Below are 19,624 nucleotides of genomic sequence, written 5' to 3' on the forward strand. Positions count from 1 at the left end.
GCCAAGGATAGGTCTGTGGGGGACACCAGATGTAACGGTGCAGCAGGCTTCTCTCAAAACAGTTATGAAAAGCCTTCGACATGAATACAAATTGCTCTGTAACTAAACACATAACTTTCTACACTCGCAGACAAGGAAACCTGACTCCAGGGAAGGTGTTTTTTTTTTAAAAACTGTCAGCTTTGACAGAATCTCAACAGATCTGCATATAAAATGATTTGAACACAAATACTTCAAATTCGAGATGTTTAAAGCCAAAAACCTGAAAAATTGAGATTTTTGAGAAATTGAATCATTTTTTAAAAAACCATTAAATAAGTCATTTTGAGAGGAAAGGAAAACTGTCAACCTTAAATAGAAAAGGGGAAGACTGCATCGGAAAGGATAGATGAATGTCTTGCTGAAGCATCTGATTGCAACCTTAGCCTGATTTTTCTCTTTCAGGTGTTGACTGACCAACTGCACATTTCCAGCATTTTCTGTTTTATCAGCCATAAGTAACTTACTCTAGTTTTAAAAATATAACTATCTACGTTCATATTACAGAAAATATGACACCAAATAAGTGAACATTTGAGGTGCTCTTAGATGTATTGAGACCTTAAAAAAAACACATAGCCTTCGAGTGCTGTTCCATTTATGTGCTAAATACAGATTTACTTTTATCAAAACTTGCTATAAATAGACAAGTCCTTATGTTCAGCATTGCATTTGTGCAGAATATAATTTTTGAACATGCATGTTTTCTCAAATGTTAAATAAGCCATTTTGTTAAATCAACATCATCTTTTTATTTCACTAATTGGGGCAAATAAGAAATATTACTGCATTAGTTGGAAACATTTAAAGTGCTCCTGCCAACTTACCTCAGAGAAAAATATATGATGATGAAAAGACACATAAATTTCTACTCCTAACCTCAATATTTAATCTATTTCTTATGCTAAACATACAGGTGTCCCATCATTTACGAGCGTAAGCATTAAAGGTTAATTGTCTTATTCACATTTCCTATTTCTGATAATTATATAAGCAGACCCATAATAGGGCAAAAAAAGACAGGAGATGGTTACAAAAGGCTGCTGCACAGAAACGAGTCTTACACAGTGTCAGTTTAAAAAAAAAAATCACGTTTCCAAACAAAGTGATGTATAATTATGCACCAGTGTCATAATCTTACTGCTTTCCGTTTGCTAAATATGCAATCATTTGTCACCAGCGTGACACAGCACTAAAAGCCATTTACAGGAAACAGAATAATGTTCAATCAATTTTACATCTAATTTAAATTGCATTAACAGCAGGTTGTGAAGAAGCTAATGACCAAATGGAAAATAAACTTAACCCTGGATCGGGATTATGACACTGACATGACTGTTTACAAGACACCATTCAGAACTGAACACTTGCTAGGGTGAAACACATACGTATTCAATAAATACATTTATCCAAAGACAAAGTCCAGTATGAAATTTCAGTATTTTTAATATCAAATTTTTGAAGGGCAACCATGTAACTTTTCTTTAAAAATATCAGCTATTTACAAGTGGGAAGGGTAAGTGATGTACAAAGAGGATAGAGAATGGGGACAAGGATACAGAATGGAGCAAGCGCAAGTGGCAAGGAGGATGGCGGAGAGGAATGGATATCAACTGAGTGAGGGTTGGGGAGGGACGACGAGGAGGGTGGGGGGGGGGGGGACGGGGGGGGACGAGGAGGGTGGGGGGGACGACGAGGAGGGTGGGGGGGACGACGAGGAGGGTGGGGGGGGACGACGAGGAGGGTGGGGGGGGGACGACGAGGAGGGTGGGGGGGGAACGACGAGGAGGGTGGGGGGGGAACGACGAGGAGGGTGGGGGGGAACGACGAGGAGGGTGGGGGGGGAACGACGAGGAGGGTGGGGGGGGAACGACGAGGAGGGTGGGGGGGGAACGACGAGGAGGGTGGGGGGGAACGACGAGGAGGGTGGGGGGGAACGACGAGGAGGGTGGGGGGGAACGACGAGGAGGGTGGGGGGGGAACGACGAGGAGGGTGGGGGGGGAACGACGAGGAGGGTGGGGGGGAACGACGAGGAGGGTGGGGGGGGAATGACGAGGAGGGTGGGGGGGAACGACGAGGAGGGTGGGGGGGAACGACGAGGAGGGTGGGGGGGAACGACGAGGAGGGTGGGGGGAACGACGAGGAGGGTGGGGGGGAACGACGAGGAGGGTGGGGGGGAACGATGAGGAGGGTGGGGGGGACGATGAGGGGGGCGAGTCGGGGGGGGAGGGAGAAGGAAGGTGGGGGGGAAGGAGAGAATATAAAGTGAGGGGAGGAAGATGGCAGAGAAAAAAAGGCGAAAAAAGAGGCAAGGGGGGAAGCAAAAGTGAGAGTGGTAGGAAGGACCATGTTAATGGAAGGAAAAGGGAAGCAGATACAGAAGGGGTGGTCTCTTCCCTCATATGCACTGCCCTAAAATTTGACACATTTTTCATGAGATTTGTAACTGGGTTTGTCCGAGATTTCTGCCATAAATGAAATGGCCTGCAGCATTCCTGACCCCGTCTTATTTTCCTGTGTGAATGGCTCTCAAGTGTCCCAGCAGGTGGGTACCTGAGTAATCCTAGCAATGTAGTTTGCACTCAGGCCTCTGTGGACCCAAAGGGTTGTCTCATGATTTATGTTGACTGCTGGTGAGGTATATCCTCCACCTGCAGCCAGAAGACCTGCAACCACGATGTGACTTGGTGCTCAATTTTCAGGCATTAAATCCTGTCAACAGGTGGAGCTGTGCCTGGATCATGTAAATGTCTTAAGTTTAGTAACATGATATGCGCTCATCTGCTGACAGGCATAGCGGATGCCCATAAATGTAAACCTTCCCTCATTAGTTCATCCATTAAAGTTGAATAACTGTCATGATCTTGTGGAGACTGATAACTTTAAAAAAACTGAACTTTCGGTTAATAGCTGAATGGATGACACACAATTTCACATTTTAAGACATTTACTGTAACTAACAGACTAAAATCACTACAGAACAGGACTTTTAGTGCAACTGATAAAATATACTACAGGGTATAGTTGCACTCATTTAAATAGACATTCAGTTATCCCAGAATCAGTACAAAATGAATCTTGGCTCCCAAGAGTTTACTTCTGTTCTTGTCCTTTCTCAGCCTGACAACTTCTAACCCCAAAACTACCCTTTACAGTGAGGGTATTACTGGAGATCCTCCTCCTAGCACAAGGTGAATCTTCAAGGCTCGTTTTAACTCCCCATGAATTTGGTCTTTGCAATCCAAGCAGGAGCAGCGACCCACATTCTGGCATGGTGAACTAGAGAGATTTTTGGCCTCTAGCTGCTCTCTCTCCTGGACCCCGACAGAGTAACCTGTCATTGATATTCAGTGATATTTTAGAAAAACATGTAACCCAATATCACCATGCCTTCCTCTGTACCCTTCTAATCTCAAATTCCATCACCATGACAACATGAATCACATGGGCCTTGTATCCAGTTAGAGATGGTGATTAGCTATTTTTGAGACCCCAGCTCTCTTTTATCTTGAAAGTAAACGGACAGTTTAAAGCATAACTGTTTACAACCTGACATTCTCAGCACTTTTCTAGGACTTGGAGACTCAGTCTATCCAATGTGAGTACACAGGCTGCTGCCAAAGTCGCCAATGTAAACATCTTGCAGCTTCTTCACTGTAAAACAATCTTGGCCCCCTTTAATCTCTTGCAATCAAACCACCCAGGTTTGTTGTCAAACAGGCTTCAGGTCAGGTCACAAGACCCATTTCTTTTACCTTAAAGGCACAGTCCCAAAAACATAATTTTATAAACCTTATAATTCTAACGCTGTTCATTAAACACGTTGGAAATATTTAAAGTTATAAGGGCAGTCATTTTTATTAAAAACTTTCAAGCTATCACCATCAAATTAATGCAGAGCATAAAGGTACATTTAAGAAAAACAGAAAATACAGCTGCTCCAAAATGTATGGAAGAGGATTATTTTCTTCATGTAGGAATTAAAACATCCTTGGGACAAACAAGTTTTACAACAAACAGCCAGATACTTCAGTTTCTGCTTCATATGAAATTGAAGTCAATGTAAAGTTGGTTTAAAAAAACAGCACCTTTAACGACACACTATCAAGTTTTGTGGAGAAAGGTACATTACCAATAGAATAGCTGTGATCATAATAAACACCGCGAAAATCTGAAATCTACATTTGTCTACAGATAAAAGTGCACCATTTCAGAGGGCAATCATGTTCCAAAATGGATTCTAGGAAAACTGCCACAACTTTATAATATTGCCAGTTCATATGGAAGTTCATTTCTCTTATAATCTAAAGGGAAGACATCAGTTATTGGTTCTTGGGAACGAGGTGGGCTAAGTGGATCAAAGGTCAGTAGAGGAACATTTAGGGGATAGTGATCATTATTAGGTTGGCTACGAAAAAGTACAAGCAACAATCCAGATAATGAATAATTAACTGGGGGGAATCAACTTGAATAGAGTAAGAATGGATCAGACCGACATTGGAATCAAAGACTGGCAGGCAAAACTGTAACAGAACTGTAGAATTTGTTACCACAGAAAGTAATTGAGACCAAAACATTGTATGTTTTCAAGGAGTTAGATATAGCTCTTGGGGCGAAAGGGATCAAAGGGTATGGGGAGAAAGCGGGAGCAGGCTATTGAGTTGGATGGCCTACTTGTGCTCCTAGTTTCTATGTTTCTAATGTTTCTAGAACAATGGACTGCCTTTAAAGAGAGATATAGTTTGGTACAGTCAAGGTATGCTCCCACCAAGGGGAAAAGGTAGGGCAAACAAATCCAGAGCTCCTTAAATGTCAAAAGAGATAGAGATTAAGATGAAAAAGAAAAAGTATGCTTGTGACAGATGTCAGGGGGATAATAAAACCATGAATCGGGCTGAATATAGAAGGTTCAGAGCGGAATTGAAAAATAAGAGAAGCAAAGAGAGAGTATGAGAAGAGACAGGCAACTAACATAAAAGGGAATCACAAAGTCTTCTATAGGAATTTAAATAATAAAAGGGTGGTAAAAGGAGGATTGGCATCTATTATGGACCTAAAAGGGATAGGGGGCATGGATGAAGTATTAAATGAATACTTTGCATCTGTCTTTACCAAGGAAGATGATGCGCAGACGACAGTGAAAAAGGAGGTAGATCAGACACATGAAGGGTTTAAAATTGATAGGGAGGTGATATTTGACAGGCTGCCTATGCTTAAAAGTTGATAAGGCATCAAAACCAGATGAGATGCATCCAAGGATACTGAGGGAATTGAGAGTGGAAATTGAAGAGGTGCTAGTCATAATTTTCCAATCTCAAACTTGGGTGGTGCCAGAGGGTTTGAGAATTGAAAATGTTACACCCTTGTTCAAAATAGGGTGCATAGCTAAGCCCAGCCAATTTAACCTTAGTGGTGGGGCGGCATCTAGAAAGAATAATTCAGGACAAGATTAATGGTTAACCAGGCAACTGTGCATTAATCAAGGAAAGCCAGCACAGATTTGTTAAGGGCAAATTGTGTTTAACTAACTTGTTGGAATTTTCTGGTGAGGTAACAAAGAGAACTGATCGGGGCAAAACAAAAACAGAAATACCTGGAAAAACTCGGCAGGTCTGGCAGCATCGGCGGAGAAGAACAAAGTTGACGTTTCGAGTCCTCATGACCCTTCAACAGAACTAAGTAGAAATAGGAAAGGGGTGAAATATAAGCTGGTTTAAGGGGGATTGGGGGGGAGGGGGGGGGGGGGGGGGGCGCGGTTGTTAGGACAAGCAAGCAGTGATAGGAGCAGATAACCAAAAGATGTCACAGGAGCAGATGAGGACTCGAAACGTCAACTTTGTTCTTCTCCACCGATGCTGCCAGATCTGCTGAGTTTTTCCAGTTATTTCTGTTTTTGTTTTGGATTTCCAGTATCCGCAGTTTTTTGTTTTTATCACTGATCGGGGCAATGCTGGTGATGTGGTATACATTGACTTCCAAAAGCAAATGATAAAGTGTCATAGAACATGTTTATCAGCAAAGTTAGAACCCATGGAATAAAAGGGTCAGTAGCAGCACAGACATGAAATTGGCTGAGTGACAGGAAACAGAAGTGGTGAATAGTTGTTTTTCAGACTGGAGCAAGGTATGCAGTACGTTCCCCAGGGGATCACTGGTAGGACTCCTACTCTTCCTGATATATATTAATGACCTAGACCTTAGTGTTCAGGGCACAATTTCAAAATTTGCAGATGATAATCAAACCCGGAAGTACTGTGAACTGATAGAGGATAGTGTAGAACTTCAAAAGGACAGACAGGATGGCAGAATGGGTGGACAAGTGGCAGATGAAATTTAATGCAAAGAAGTGTAAAGTGAATCATTTTGGTAGAAAGAATGTGGAGACACAATATCAAATAAAGGGTACAATTCCAAAGTGGGTGCAGGACTGGAGGGACCTGGATTTTATGTGCATAAAGCATTGAAGTTGGCAGGACAAGTTGAGAGTGCAGTTAACAAAGTGTACAGCATCCTAGTTTTATCAATAGAGACAGAGAATGCAAAAGCAAGGAAGTTATGTTTAACTGTATAAAACACTGGTCCGGCCTCAAATGGAGTATTGCATCCAGTTCTAGGCACTACATTTTTAAGAAGGATGTGAAGGTATTAGAGTGGGTGCAGAAAAGATTCACAAGGATGGTTCCAGTGATGAGGACCTTCAGTTATGTAAATAGATTTGAGAAGTTGACACTGTTTTACTTGGAGAGGAAAAGGTTGAGAGGAGATTTAAGAAAAGCATTCAAAATCATTGGAGGTCTGGACAGAGTAAATAGGGAGAGACTGTCCTATTGGTGGAAGGACTGAGAACCAGATTTAAAATACTGGCGAAAGAACCAATGGCGATATGTGGGAAAAGTTTTTCATGCAGAGCGTGGTTAGGATCTGGAATGCACTGCCTGAGAGTGTGATGCAGGAAGGTTCAATCGAGGCATTCAAGTGGGAATTAGATTATCTGAAAAGGAAGGTGGTTTAGTGCTGCGGATAGAAAGCAGGGGAATGGCACCAAATGAACTAATTTTTCAGAGAGCCAACGCAAGCATAATGGACCAAATGGCTTCCTTCTGTGCTAACACCATTCTATGATTCAATTATTAAAGAGATGTGACAAAATGTCATTATACTTTTGTTCATGCTGCGTGGCTTTCCTTCTGAATGTGAAAACACTGACCCTCAATACCTAAAATCCTGACTGAAACTGCAACTGGCAGTCAAGTAGAGGGCCAATGATAATTTAAATTAGTTTCAACTAACTTACTAAAAAGAAACTGCTTACTTTTAACTTAAAACCTTACAAGTGAAGAACAATACAATGCCAGACTATGCAAACAATTTGTTAATGTTGTTAAAGGATTGAAACTAGCACGTGATAAACTGTTATAATGTCATTAGATATGCTTGCAGTAATGCATGCTTTAAAAATGCCCTTGTGTACTATTTATATAATGATTTATGGTGTTTATTTTACAAAAGTATTGTCATGGGTTCTAAAGAAATTACAATCACTTCAAATGGGGAGATCAAGTGCTCAACTAAAGTTTTAAGTATTTTTAATTCTTGGTTCCCTCTATAAAGATATTTCTCAGTGCTTTATTAGAAATAAGGAAGTATTCAACGGGTTAATAATGCAGCATTTGAATTTGGTTCTAAAGCTGTGCTCAATACCATTTTTAAGGCAATGCACTTCATACAAGAACCAAGTGTCAGTCCTCATTCCATATTGCAGCATTTGCCTCTGAGTCAGAAAGTTATGGGTTCAAGTACCCTTTCAGAGACTGTCCACAATGTCACAAGCACAATTTTTGAATACGAGGTTAAGCCAAGACTCCCAATGGCCTCTCAGCTGAATATCCAAAAACATTATTTGCACTATTCCAAGAGCAAGGCCAAAATTGAGCCCTCCACAAATACCACTAAAGCAGCTTACCTAGTCACATTATTTCATTGTTGTTTATATGCAAGTTGGCTCACATTTCCCAACCTTGGAACACATTAATTCAAAAATACTTAACTGGCTGTGAAGCATCTGGAATATTCTGAAGATACGAAAAGCTGCTATATAATGCAGGTTCTTCCCAAATACTTTGACAACACAAGCAAATTTTTCGGTACAGGATTAATTTGAGGCACCAGTGGTATGCACAAAACAAAATATAAGCAACCCCCACTACACAGATTCTAAGCATTTGTACAAAAATTAAATTAGGGCAGTTAGGACAATAGTGTCAGTTTATTTTAAAAAGTGTGCACATTATTCAGATAGCAGTGGATTTTTTGAAAACACAAAGAGGCAATGGAAGTGCAGTGCTGCTTTCAGCTTATGAAAGAGCAAAGGAAAAAACTTATTTGTTGTTTGGTAGTGCAGAACTTTAGTACTGCTGAAAAAAGTTATTTTGTCAAAGCTTTTCATTTTGTCCTCATCAGGACAATCGCAACAATACCAATGACAGGTGAAGCTGTATGAGAAGAGAGTGCTTCTTGCAACTGTCCTGATGAGTACAAGATGAAAAACTTCAACAAAATGTCTCTTTTCAGAAAAAAGAGTCACTCAAATTAAGCAGCATAATAAACAAGCTCACAGGATAAAGCTGTTCAATAAATTTAAACTATTCCAGAATTTAAAAAAATATAGTTTCAGCAGTGGTTCAGTCTTGGCACAAGCTATGACTATCATTTATCTATGTAAATAGATGGTCTAAGTATGGAGAATTGTTTAGTACCTTAAACAAACACAAATATTCTGTTCTTTCATTCATGGATAATATTTCGTAAGGAGCATGAGGAGAGAATGGAATTAGACAGCCATTTTGGTTCGTTGGCAAAAATAGTTTTTACTGGTATGTGGCCAAAATATTGAAATACACTTTATGCCAAAATTCCTTGCAGACTTCATTGGGTTTATAATTTTTATAAGACATATGCCTTTTTTTTTTTTGTTTGCTTCAACAAGAACAAGCAATTCAACAATAGCAGCAGTCAATGTGACATCCTCATGATTATGTGGTTATTTTTGAGAAGCTGAAAATTTATGATGAATGTTAATGTGTGCTCCAAAATATGTTTAGATTGGGAAATGTTGAAAATATTCGTCCCTTATTGTTTGAAATATTGCAGACTTAAAAAATTTCAAAGCTGTTTTTCATATGTAAAACTCTGGTAAGTTTAAACTAAAACCAGTTGCCAGTTTAAGTCTCCATATTCATAACTTATATTCTAACATTCCTGTGGCATCCATTCAGTCATTCTCTATTTTACCAAAATACTCTTCTTACTCTATTTTAAGATTTATTATTTCCTGTTTTAAAATATCAACTATTTTTGATCATTGAAATTGTAAGGGTAGCCAAGTTCAGGTGAGAAAAAAAATGAAATTACCTTAGAACACCTCTAGGCACTCGAACACTGCTGAATCTGGACTCTTTAAACAAGAAGAATGATCCATCTCTCTGTTTGAAAGATTGCTTTAATGCTTCAAAATCATCTTGTGTGTTTGATAATGTTGCTACATTAGGATTTCAGTTATTTACTCTATTTCAATAATGGACTAGAATTGTGTAGGTAGACTGAAATTAGTTAATGAAATAAATATATATTTATTATAAAATCTAATATATATAACTATAATAAAGATACATCAACTAGCAGCAACAAGTGGTAGTGATACTTGCTTTTCTTATGATTTTTTTGGAGAATCCATTAGAAAGGCATGCCAGGAACATTACATGGCATACTTGAAAATGGGGTGTTTACTTTGTGAAGCTACAACACAGGGCTTCTTGCATGTTACGGCCAACATGGCCAATTACTGCTCCACCAGTCTACTCTCTATCATCAGCAAAGTGCTGGAAGGTGTCGTCAACAGTGCTATCAAGCGACACTTACAGAGCAATAAGTTGGCCAATGCTTATTTTAGGTTGTGCCAGGGCCACTTAGCTCCATACCTTATTACAGTCTTCATCTTCATGGACAAAACAGCTGAAATCAATAGGTGAGGAGAGAGAGACTGCCCTTGACATGAAGGTGGCATTTGACTGACACTGCACTAAGGAGCCCTAGCAAAACTGGAGTCCATGGGAATCAGGGAGAAAGCTTGCCACTGGTTGGAGTCATATCGAGCAGAAAAAAAGATGGATGTGGTTGTTGGAGATCAATCATCTCAGCCCCAGGAGTTCCTCAGGGTAGTGTCCTAGGCCCAATAATCTTCAGCTGCTTCATCAATGACCTTCCTTCCATCATAAGGTCAGAAGTGGGCTTGGTTTGCTGATGATTGCACAATGTTCAGTATCATTTGCAACTTCTCAAACACTGAAGCAGTCCATTTTCATATGCAGCAACACCTGGACAACATTCAGTCTTCAGCTGGTAAGTGGCAAGTAACATTCGGGGCAATGACCATCTCCAACAAGAGAATCTGACCATCTCCCCTTGACATTCAACAGCATTACCATCGCTGAATCCCCCATCATTAACATCCTGATAGCTATCATTGACCAGAAACTTAACTGCAATAGCCATATAAATGCTGTGGTTAAAAGAGCAGGTCAGAAGCTGGAAATTCTGCAGCAAGTAACTCACCTCCTGACTCACCAAAACTTGTCCACCATCAAAAGGCACAAATCACAAGAGTGACGGAGTATTCTGCACTTGCCTATACAAGTACGGCTCCAACAACATTCAAGAAGCACAACATCATCCAGGGCAAAGCCATCCACTTGATTGACATCCCATCGATCACCGACACAGTGTGTCATAAACCAGATGTACTGCAGCAACTTGCCTAATCTCCTCTGACAGCATCTTCAAAATGTGCGCCTCCTGCCACCTAAATGGTCAAGGGCAGCCAACACATGGGAGCACCACCACCTGCAAGTTCCTCTCCAAGCCGTGCACCACCCTGACTTGCACTTACATCATCATTCCTTCGCTGCTGCCGATCTTCCTTCCTAACAGCACTGTAGGCATACCTACAACAGATGGATTGCAGTGGTTCTAGAAGGTGGCTCACCACTACCTCTTCAAGGGCAATTAGCGATGGGCAACAAATGTTGTCCTTGCCAGCATTGCTAAAATCCAAGGAAAGAGGAAAAAATGCTAAGCACAGAAGCAGCATGCTATAGAAAGAGCCAAGCGATCATATAACCAACGCATCAGAGTGAAACTCTGCATCTTGCCACACGCAGGCGTGAATGGTCATGTACAATTAATCAAGTAACTGGACAAAGAGGCTCCAAGAACATAGCCATATTCAACAATGCACTTGGGTACATAAGGCAAGGCTGAAGCATTTACAACATTTTCAGCGAGAAGTGCAGAGTATATTATCTATCTTAGTTTCCTCCTTAAGTCCCCAACATCACAAATGCCTACCTCCAGCCAATTCGATTCACTCCACATCATATTAAGAAATGGCTGATCGCCCCGGATACAGCAAATAGGTCCTGACAACATTTTGGCTGTAGTACATAAGACCTGTGCTCCAGAGCTAGCCTTGCACCTAGCCAAGCTGTTTTCGTACCTGGCATCTATCTGAAAAAATGGAAAATAGTCCAAGCATGTTGTGTCCACAAAAAGCAGAGAGAAATCCATTCTTCCAAATGATTGTCCCATTGGCCCACTCTGAATCAAAGTGAAGGAAGATGTCATTGACAATGCTAATCAGAAACAACCTGCACAACAATGCTCAGGTTGGGTTTTATTAGGACAATTAGACTCCAGACCTCATTATAATCTCGGTCCAAATATGGACAAAAGGGCTGAATTCCAGAGAGGAGCCAAGTGACTGCCCTTGACATCAAGGCAGCATTTGAATGAATGTGACACTTAGGAGCTCTAGTACAGCTAGAGTCAATTGGGGTCAGGGGAAAACTCTCCACTGGTTGAAGTCATACTTAGCACAATGGAAGATAGTTGTGCTAGCTGGAGGGCAATCATCTCAGCCCTTGAACATCACTGCAGGATTTCCCCAGGGCAGTATCCTTAGCCCAAACATCTTCAGCTGCTTCATCAATGACTTTCCCTCCAGTATAAGGTCAGAAGTGGGGATGCTATGCTTGCTGATGATGACAATGTTCAATTCCATTCACAAATCCCTTTGAAATGGAGCTTGGATAATGAAGCTGTCATTCCTACATGCAGCAAGACTTGGACACCAACTAGGGATGGGCTGATAAGTAACAAGTAATATTCACGTCACACAAATTAATTTTTAAAAAAATTTCATTCATGGGATGTGGATTTCGCTGGCTGGGCCAGCATTTATTGCCCACCCTTTGTTGCCCTTGAGAAGGTGGTGGTGAGCTGACATCTTGAACCACTGCAGTCCATGTGGTGTAGGTACACCCACTGTGCTGTTAGGGAGGGAGTTCCAGGGTTTGACCCAATGACAGTGAAGGAATGGCGATATATTTCCAAGTCAGGAATGCGAGTGGCTTGGAGGGGAACTTCCAGGTGGTGGTGTTCCCATTGTCTGCTGCCCTTGTCCTTCTAGATGGCAGTGGTCGTGGGTTTTGAAGGTGCTGTTGAAGGAGCTTTGGTGAATTCCTGCAGTGCATCTTGTAGATGGTGTACACTGCTGCTGCTGTGCATCAGTGGTAGAGGGAGTGAATGTTTGTGGATGTGGTGCCAATCAAGCAGGCTTTGTCCTGCATGGTGTCAAGCTTCTTGAATGTTGTGGAACTCATCCAGGCAAGTGGGGAGTATTCCATCACACTCCTGACTTGTGCCTTGTAGATGGTGGACAGGCTTTGAGGAGTCAGGAGGTGAGTTACATGTTGCACGATTCCTAGCCTCTGATCTGCTCTTGTAGCCACAGTATTTATAGAGCAAGTCCAGTTCAGTTTCTAGTCAATGGTAACCCTCAGGATGTTGATAGAGGGGGATTCAGTGATGGTAATGCCATTGAACATCAAGGGACAATGGTTGGATTCTCTCTTGCTGGAAATGGTCATTGCCTGACACTTGTGTGGCGCGAATGTTACTTGCCACTTGTCAGCCCAAGCCTGGATATTATCCAGGTCTTGCTGCATTTGGACATGGACTGCTGCAGTATCTGAGGAAACGCAAACGGTGAACATGGTGCAATAATCAGCAAACATCCCCACTTCTGACCTTACGAAGGAAGGAAGGTCATTGATGAAGATGGTTGGGCCGAGGACACTACCCTGAGGAACACCTGCAGTAATGTTCTGGAGCTGAGGTGACTGACCTGAGACAATCACAACCATCTTCCTTTGTGCTTGGTATGACTCCAACCGGCAGAGAGTTTTCCTCCTGATTCCCACTGACTCCTTTGGTGGGGCTCCTTGATGCCACACTCATCAAATGCGGCCTTGATGTCAAGGGCAATTACTATCACCTCATCTCGGGGATTCAGCTCTTTTGTCCATGTTTGAACCAAGGCTATAGAGGTCAGGAGCTGAGTGGCCCTGGCAGAACCCAAACTGGGCATCAGTGAGCAGCTAATTGCTAAGCAAGTGATGCTTGATAGCACTGTTGACCCCTTCCATCACTTTACTGATTGAGAATAGACTGATGGGACGGTAATTGGCTAGGTTGGATTTGTGTACAGGACATAGCAGGGCAATTTTCCACATCGCCAGGTAGATGCCAGTATTGTAGCTTGGCTAGGGGCATGGCAAGTTCTGGAGCACAAGTCTTCAGTGCTAGTGCCGGAATATTGTCAGGGCCCCATAGCCTTTGCAGTATCCAGTGCCTTCAGCCGTTTCTTGATATCACATGAAGTGAATTGAATTGGCTGAAGACTGGCATCTGTGATGCTGGGGACCTCCGGAGGAAGCTAAGATAGATAATCCACTCGGTTCACTGGCTGAAGATTATAACAAATGCTTCAACCTTATCGTTTGCATTGATGTGCTGGGCTCCTCCACCATTGAGGATGGGGATATTTATGGAGCTTGCTCCTCCAGTGAGCTGTTTAATTGTTCACCACCATTCACAACTGGATGTGGTAGGACTGCAGAGGTTATATCTGATCCGCTAGTTGATCTGATCACTTAGCTCTGTCTATCACTTGCTGCTTATGCTGTTTGGCATGCAAGTAGTCCTGTGTTATAGATTTACCAGGTTGACACCTAATTTTTAGGTATGCCTGGGGCTGCTCCTGGCAGGCCCTCTTGCATTCTTCATTGATCCCCTGGCTTGATGGTAATGTTAGAGTGGGTGATATGCCGGATCATGAGGTTACAGATTGTATTCGTGTACAATTCTGCAACTGATGGCCCACAATACCACATGATGCCCAGTCCTGAGTCGCTAGATCTATTCTAAATCTATCCCATTTAGCATGATGGTAGTGCCACACAACATGATGGAACGTGAAGGCAGGACTTAGTCTCCACAACTATTGTGCAGTGGTCACTCCGATATTGTCATTAACTGATGCATCTGTGGTGGGCAGGTTGGTGAGGATGAGGTCAAGTATGTTTTTCCCTCTTGTTAGTTCCCTCACCACCTGCCGCAGACCCAGTCTTGCAACTATGTCATTTAGGACTTGGCCAGCTCGGTCAGTCGTGGTGCTACCGAGCCACTCTTGGTGATGGACATTGAAGGCCCCCACTCAGAGAACATTCTGCGCCCTTGCCAGCTTCAGTGTTTCCTCCAAGTGGTGTTCAACACGGAAGAGCACTGATTTATCAGCTGAGGGAGGGCAGTACGTAGTAATCAGCAGGAGGTTTCCTTGCCCATGTTTGACCTGATGCCACAAGACTTCAGCGGGTCCGGAGTCAATGTTGAGGACTCCCAGGGCAACTCCTTCCCACCTGTATACCACTGTGCTGCCACCTCTGCTGGGTCTGTCCTGCCAGTTGGACAAGGCATCTGGAGTCACATGTAGGCCAGACCAGGCTAGGACATTAGTGAACCAGATGCATATAACAATCAACAATGGTTTCATGGTCATCATTAGACTTTTAATTCTAGACTTTTATTGAATTCAAATTCCACCATCTGCCATGACAGGATTCGAACCCAGGTCCCCAGAGCATTACACTGGGTCTCTGGGTTACTAATCCAGCGACAATACCACTGCGCCATCATCTCTCCCACAAATGCCAGGCAATGACCATTTCTACAACAGTCTAATCTCTGGCTTCAATTGTATTACTCTCACTGAATCCCCCACCATCATCATCATGGGGGTCACCACTAGCCAGAAATGAAAGAAACCACAAATACTATGGTTACAAGAGCCCAGTGGCTCAGTATTTGCAGTGCCGAATCCACCTCCAGACTCCCAAAGCCTGTCCACCATCTGCAATGCACAAATCAGGAGTGTGATGCAATACTCCACAATTATCAAGATGAGTACAAATCCAACAACTTTCAAAAAGCTCAACACCATCCAGGATGAACCAGTCCACTTGATTAGTACCCCATCCACCACCTTAAACATTGATTCCCTCTACCACTGGCGCATCTTGTTGACAGCACATACCACCTACAACATGAACTGCAGCAACTGCCCAAGGCTTCTTCAACAGCACACCCCATACCTGCAACCTCTAACAGCTGGAAGAAGCGCAGCAAACACATGAGAATAGCACTGCCTTCAAGTTCCCCTCCAAGTCACAAACAACCATGAACTGGAAAGATATCAGCATTCCTTCATCATCAATGGGTCAAAATCAGGGAACTCCTTACCTAATATCACTGTGGGTGTACTTTCAACACATTGGCTGCAGCAATTCAAGAAGGCAGCTCACCTTCTCATTTGCATCTAGGAGTTGGGCAACAAATGATGATTACAGACAATAAATTCCATAATATAAAATCAAGAGTATTCTTAAACTCAAGTAGTTTTTTTGGCTGCTTATCCTCAAGACCATTAAAGCCTGCCACTGCAAACAAAAACCTGATCCTATAAACAACCAACAGCAGATTCAACCATACGTCTCATTTGAAACACTTTCCTTCCCTGCAAGATTGAAAGGCTTGCCTGTCTTTTAATGAACAGGATCACCATGTCAGAATCACCATTTTGGAATCAAATCTCAGAACAGCCAAGTTATTGAATCGGTGGTTTGCGTCAACTTCACTGCAACGCATGTCATTTTTAAAAACATTGCTTATGGTAAATATGGAACCTAATACGGCAGAATTTGAAAAAGATAAGCAGTTTAGCTTTAGTTTGAAAACACTTAGACCGAAGTATATCACACTTCTCCTTCAAAAAAACCAAGAGTTTAATTGGACAATTAAAGACCTTCATGTATCCAACTTTGTCCCATTCTGTAGATATTTAAAAGGTAATACACAAAATATTTCAGGATGATTGATTACACTTAAGAGTACGGTACACCACACTCAGGGAACTATACATGGATCTATTCTCTATTATCACAAAGATGTCGAAACATTGGAGGAGAGACAAAGAGATGCACAAGGATGTACAATCATCAGAAATGGCTGAACAGGCTGGGGCTCATTTCTCTTTTTAAAAAAAACACTGATGGGTGACCTTAAAGAAGTCTCTAAAATTATGAAAGGGTTTGACAGAGTATGCATGGAGATTATGTTTCTATTTTTGGAGAGTACTTGGAAATTAGGGGTTATAACCATAACATAATTTACCATATACCCAATAAGGAATTCAGGAGAGTTTTACACAAAGAGTTGTTAGAATGTGGAACTTGCTACAACATGGAGTTGCTGAGGCAAACAACATGAATGCATTTAAGGGGAAATTAGATTTAAGTACACAAGGTAACAAGAGTGGAAGATATGCTGATAGAGTTGGATGGAGTAGGGTAGAAGGACGCTTGAATGAGTATAAACAACGGCAAAGACCAGTTGGGCCAAATAGATGTTTCTCAGCTAAATATTGCATATAATTCTATGCAAGAATGTGTACTGTTTTAATAAAAGGAAACGGTAGGATTTTGTGAATTAATTTGCATAAAAACACAAAGTCTAACCAATGTCTTCCAAGTTATAATTTTAAAAAAAGGAAAGCTCACCCCTATCATTTAAGACAAAGACATGTTCAACAAACTCACAGGCTACAAGGATAACACCAAAAAATACAAAATCACTCATTTGGGAAGAGGAAGCTGTTTACATTTTGACTCCATGTTCTACAAGTCCCAGAGCACTATTTAATTCATTAAATTCTTTTGGGAGTAACTTTGCAGATAAGTCCTGGTAAGTGATTACCTAATGAAACTAAGTGCTAATTATAAACTTTCAATGCCCCGTTTATCGATCGCTTAGCAACTGGCCCAAAAAGGCCTACTTATCTCAATTGCACAGCCGAGTGCTTTAAAGCAAAGTGGTAACCATTAACTTTAAATGCAGATGTTCTCAATGGCTTTCAAGCGCTATCATGTTTTCTTACATCATGTCATTAAGTTAAAATTTACAAAACAAAAAAAGCTCCAACTTTACAGACAAGGATTTTAGTATTTGAACATTATCTCAGCCTCACAATGTTACTGGTTTTAAAAAAGAACAAAGAAATTAATGAATATGAATGCAGGTCTATTATTCAAGACATCCAACAAAAAGTGGCAGCAATGGGTCCGGAGTTCACTTTTGATACCAATAATTCTCTGAATAGTTTCTACGCTGGATTTAATGCCTGTGCCCTCAACAAAAATTCCATACAGGCTAAATAAATTGTGTTAAATGAATGCTGCTGAAATTTACTGAAACTCAATTGCAAAGCATACAGCAGCAGAACAGTCAAGGATCTCCCTATAATTTCCATGCTTTTTTGTTAATGACTATTAGACCACACAGATATATATTCGAACCAGGTTGAAAATTCCCAATGTAGCATAATGTTATACTACATTGGGAATTACAGTGGGAAATATAAATAGTCACAAAAGAACATGTTCCATATGACAACGTTTCAAACTTAGAATTTCTGCTGGCCATAGGTTACTGGAAAACGTAAAAGTATTTTTCAATACAAATTTATTGGAAGTGAATTCGAGTTGATCAGTTTGCCTTCCAGCATAAACTTACCTTAAAAGAGGGAGTTGGCAGCTCTTTGGAGTGAAATAAAACATTGAAGCTACAACAGTGTGGTCACTTTGCATCAAGTTGCTTTAAATGTGTTCTTGAAATTTACCAAAGTCCCATACTCACACTGTTTTTGAATCATGAGTATTCAGCCTAGCAGTGTTTAATTTTAAATCAGAACCAACACATTCTCATAGTAGCAGACATCAACAAGAAACAAAATAAACCAAACTTATAAGCTGTCACAATTTTGGTTAAAATTAAAATTTGGTTAAGTTATCACATCTCAAAGGGACAAATCTGGTGCACAATTGTTTTAAATTGCCCTTGGCTAAAATTAAAACAAAAGGTTTTGAAAACAGTAAGGACTGCAAAATTTGCTATAGTGTTAATTTACCTTATTGTACTCATATTTGTACTGTATTTTGAGTGTATCCATTGCTCTGATCATAGCCTGCATGGCAGTGAAGATATTCTGATAAACCAGCTTTGTGAAGCCTCGTTTGTCCTCATCAGAGTATCCTGTACCATGGATAATTCGCATTTGTTTGATGAATGTGCTCTTGCCACTTTCTCCTGTGCCTGAGAAAACAAACCAAACAAGTACAGGGTCAACAATATTGATTTTTACTTTGCAAATCTTCCTAGAAATTGAAGGTATTAAATAAATAAATTTTACTACATCAAATCCAATGTTAAAACCAATTATAAGAAAGTAAGTTAAAGGAAAGTGACAAGCGGCCATCTTAAAAGTGTTTTCAGACTACCCAGAGGTGTTAGATGACAGAGACTGCCAAAAACCCTTCACACCACATGAATGTGTACAGAGAGTTGAATCATTTTCAAGTCTATCATATATGCTAGTTTACTGCAATCATCCTTGTTATGACAGCTACTTAAATGAATACATTGTTGAAATCTCTGAACTTCATATCTATGTTAGTGTACATTCACAAGCTATTCATCAGGTTTGGAATTTGTGTGCTGATAATATACATCGTAGTACTATAAAAATAAAAAATAAAAACTTTGTTAATAAGGGATTATAATTTTGAGATAAGCAATGCAGTTTTGCCTTAATTGTCAACGCTTTCTAATAGTCTCTCTACACAGCTATTATATCCCATTACTGACTAAAGAAATTGTATTTGTTAATTCAATATTCTTAAAATTATTGCCTAAAGTAGTACATACATATATTGCTGCAGTGAATACAACTCTTTTAATTCCGAATAACACAAAGAAAACTTGAATTGTGAGGCAGAGACCAGGAAATGCTCCAATAGGGCAGACAAAAAAAAATCAAAATAAGCAATCACATCCACCTGGGCACATGCACACACCTCCTGACAGTTAACTCGAGAATGGCTTCTGGATTCCTGGGACTCAGTTTTCAATTTATGCTCTCAAGACAGTGTGTGATAGGGGAAAAAAAATAGAACTACTAAATGGAGCTAAGGAGGAAAATGGTCTTGCCCATTTCCTCCCACTTTGTTCTGAGCCCACCTGACTGCAAGATATTCCTCGTGCCTTTATTTGGTAATGTTTCCTTTCTACCTTGCACCC

The 19,624-nt window shown here is 40.9% G+C and overlaps 1 protein-coding gene across 4 annotated transcripts in view; it reads right to left on the minus strand.

The window, feature by feature from the left end:
* The window catches only part of LOC144696200 (guanine nucleotide-binding protein G(q) subunit alpha-like), a 303,998-nt gene that overhangs the window by 136,909 nt on the left and 147,465 nt on the right, over positions 1–19,624 (minus strand). For all 4 annotated transcript variants that reach the window (XM_078567531.1, XM_078567529.1, XM_078567528.1 and 1 more), the window contains exon 2: positions 18,456–18,640. In XM_078567531.1, the coding sequence (XP_078423657.1) occupies positions 18,456–18,602 (147 nt within the window). In that variant the 5' untranslated portion in view covers positions 18,603–18,640. The remainder of the gene's footprint in view (positions 1–18,455; positions 18,641–19,624) is intronic.

Source organism: Cetorhinus maximus, chromosome 2, assembly GCF_964194155.1.
Source record: "Cetorhinus maximus chromosome 2, sCetMax3.hap1.1, whole genome shotgun sequence".
Classification (NCBI taxonomy): domain Eukaryota; kingdom Metazoa; phylum Chordata; class Chondrichthyes; order Lamniformes; family Cetorhinidae; genus Cetorhinus; species Cetorhinus maximus.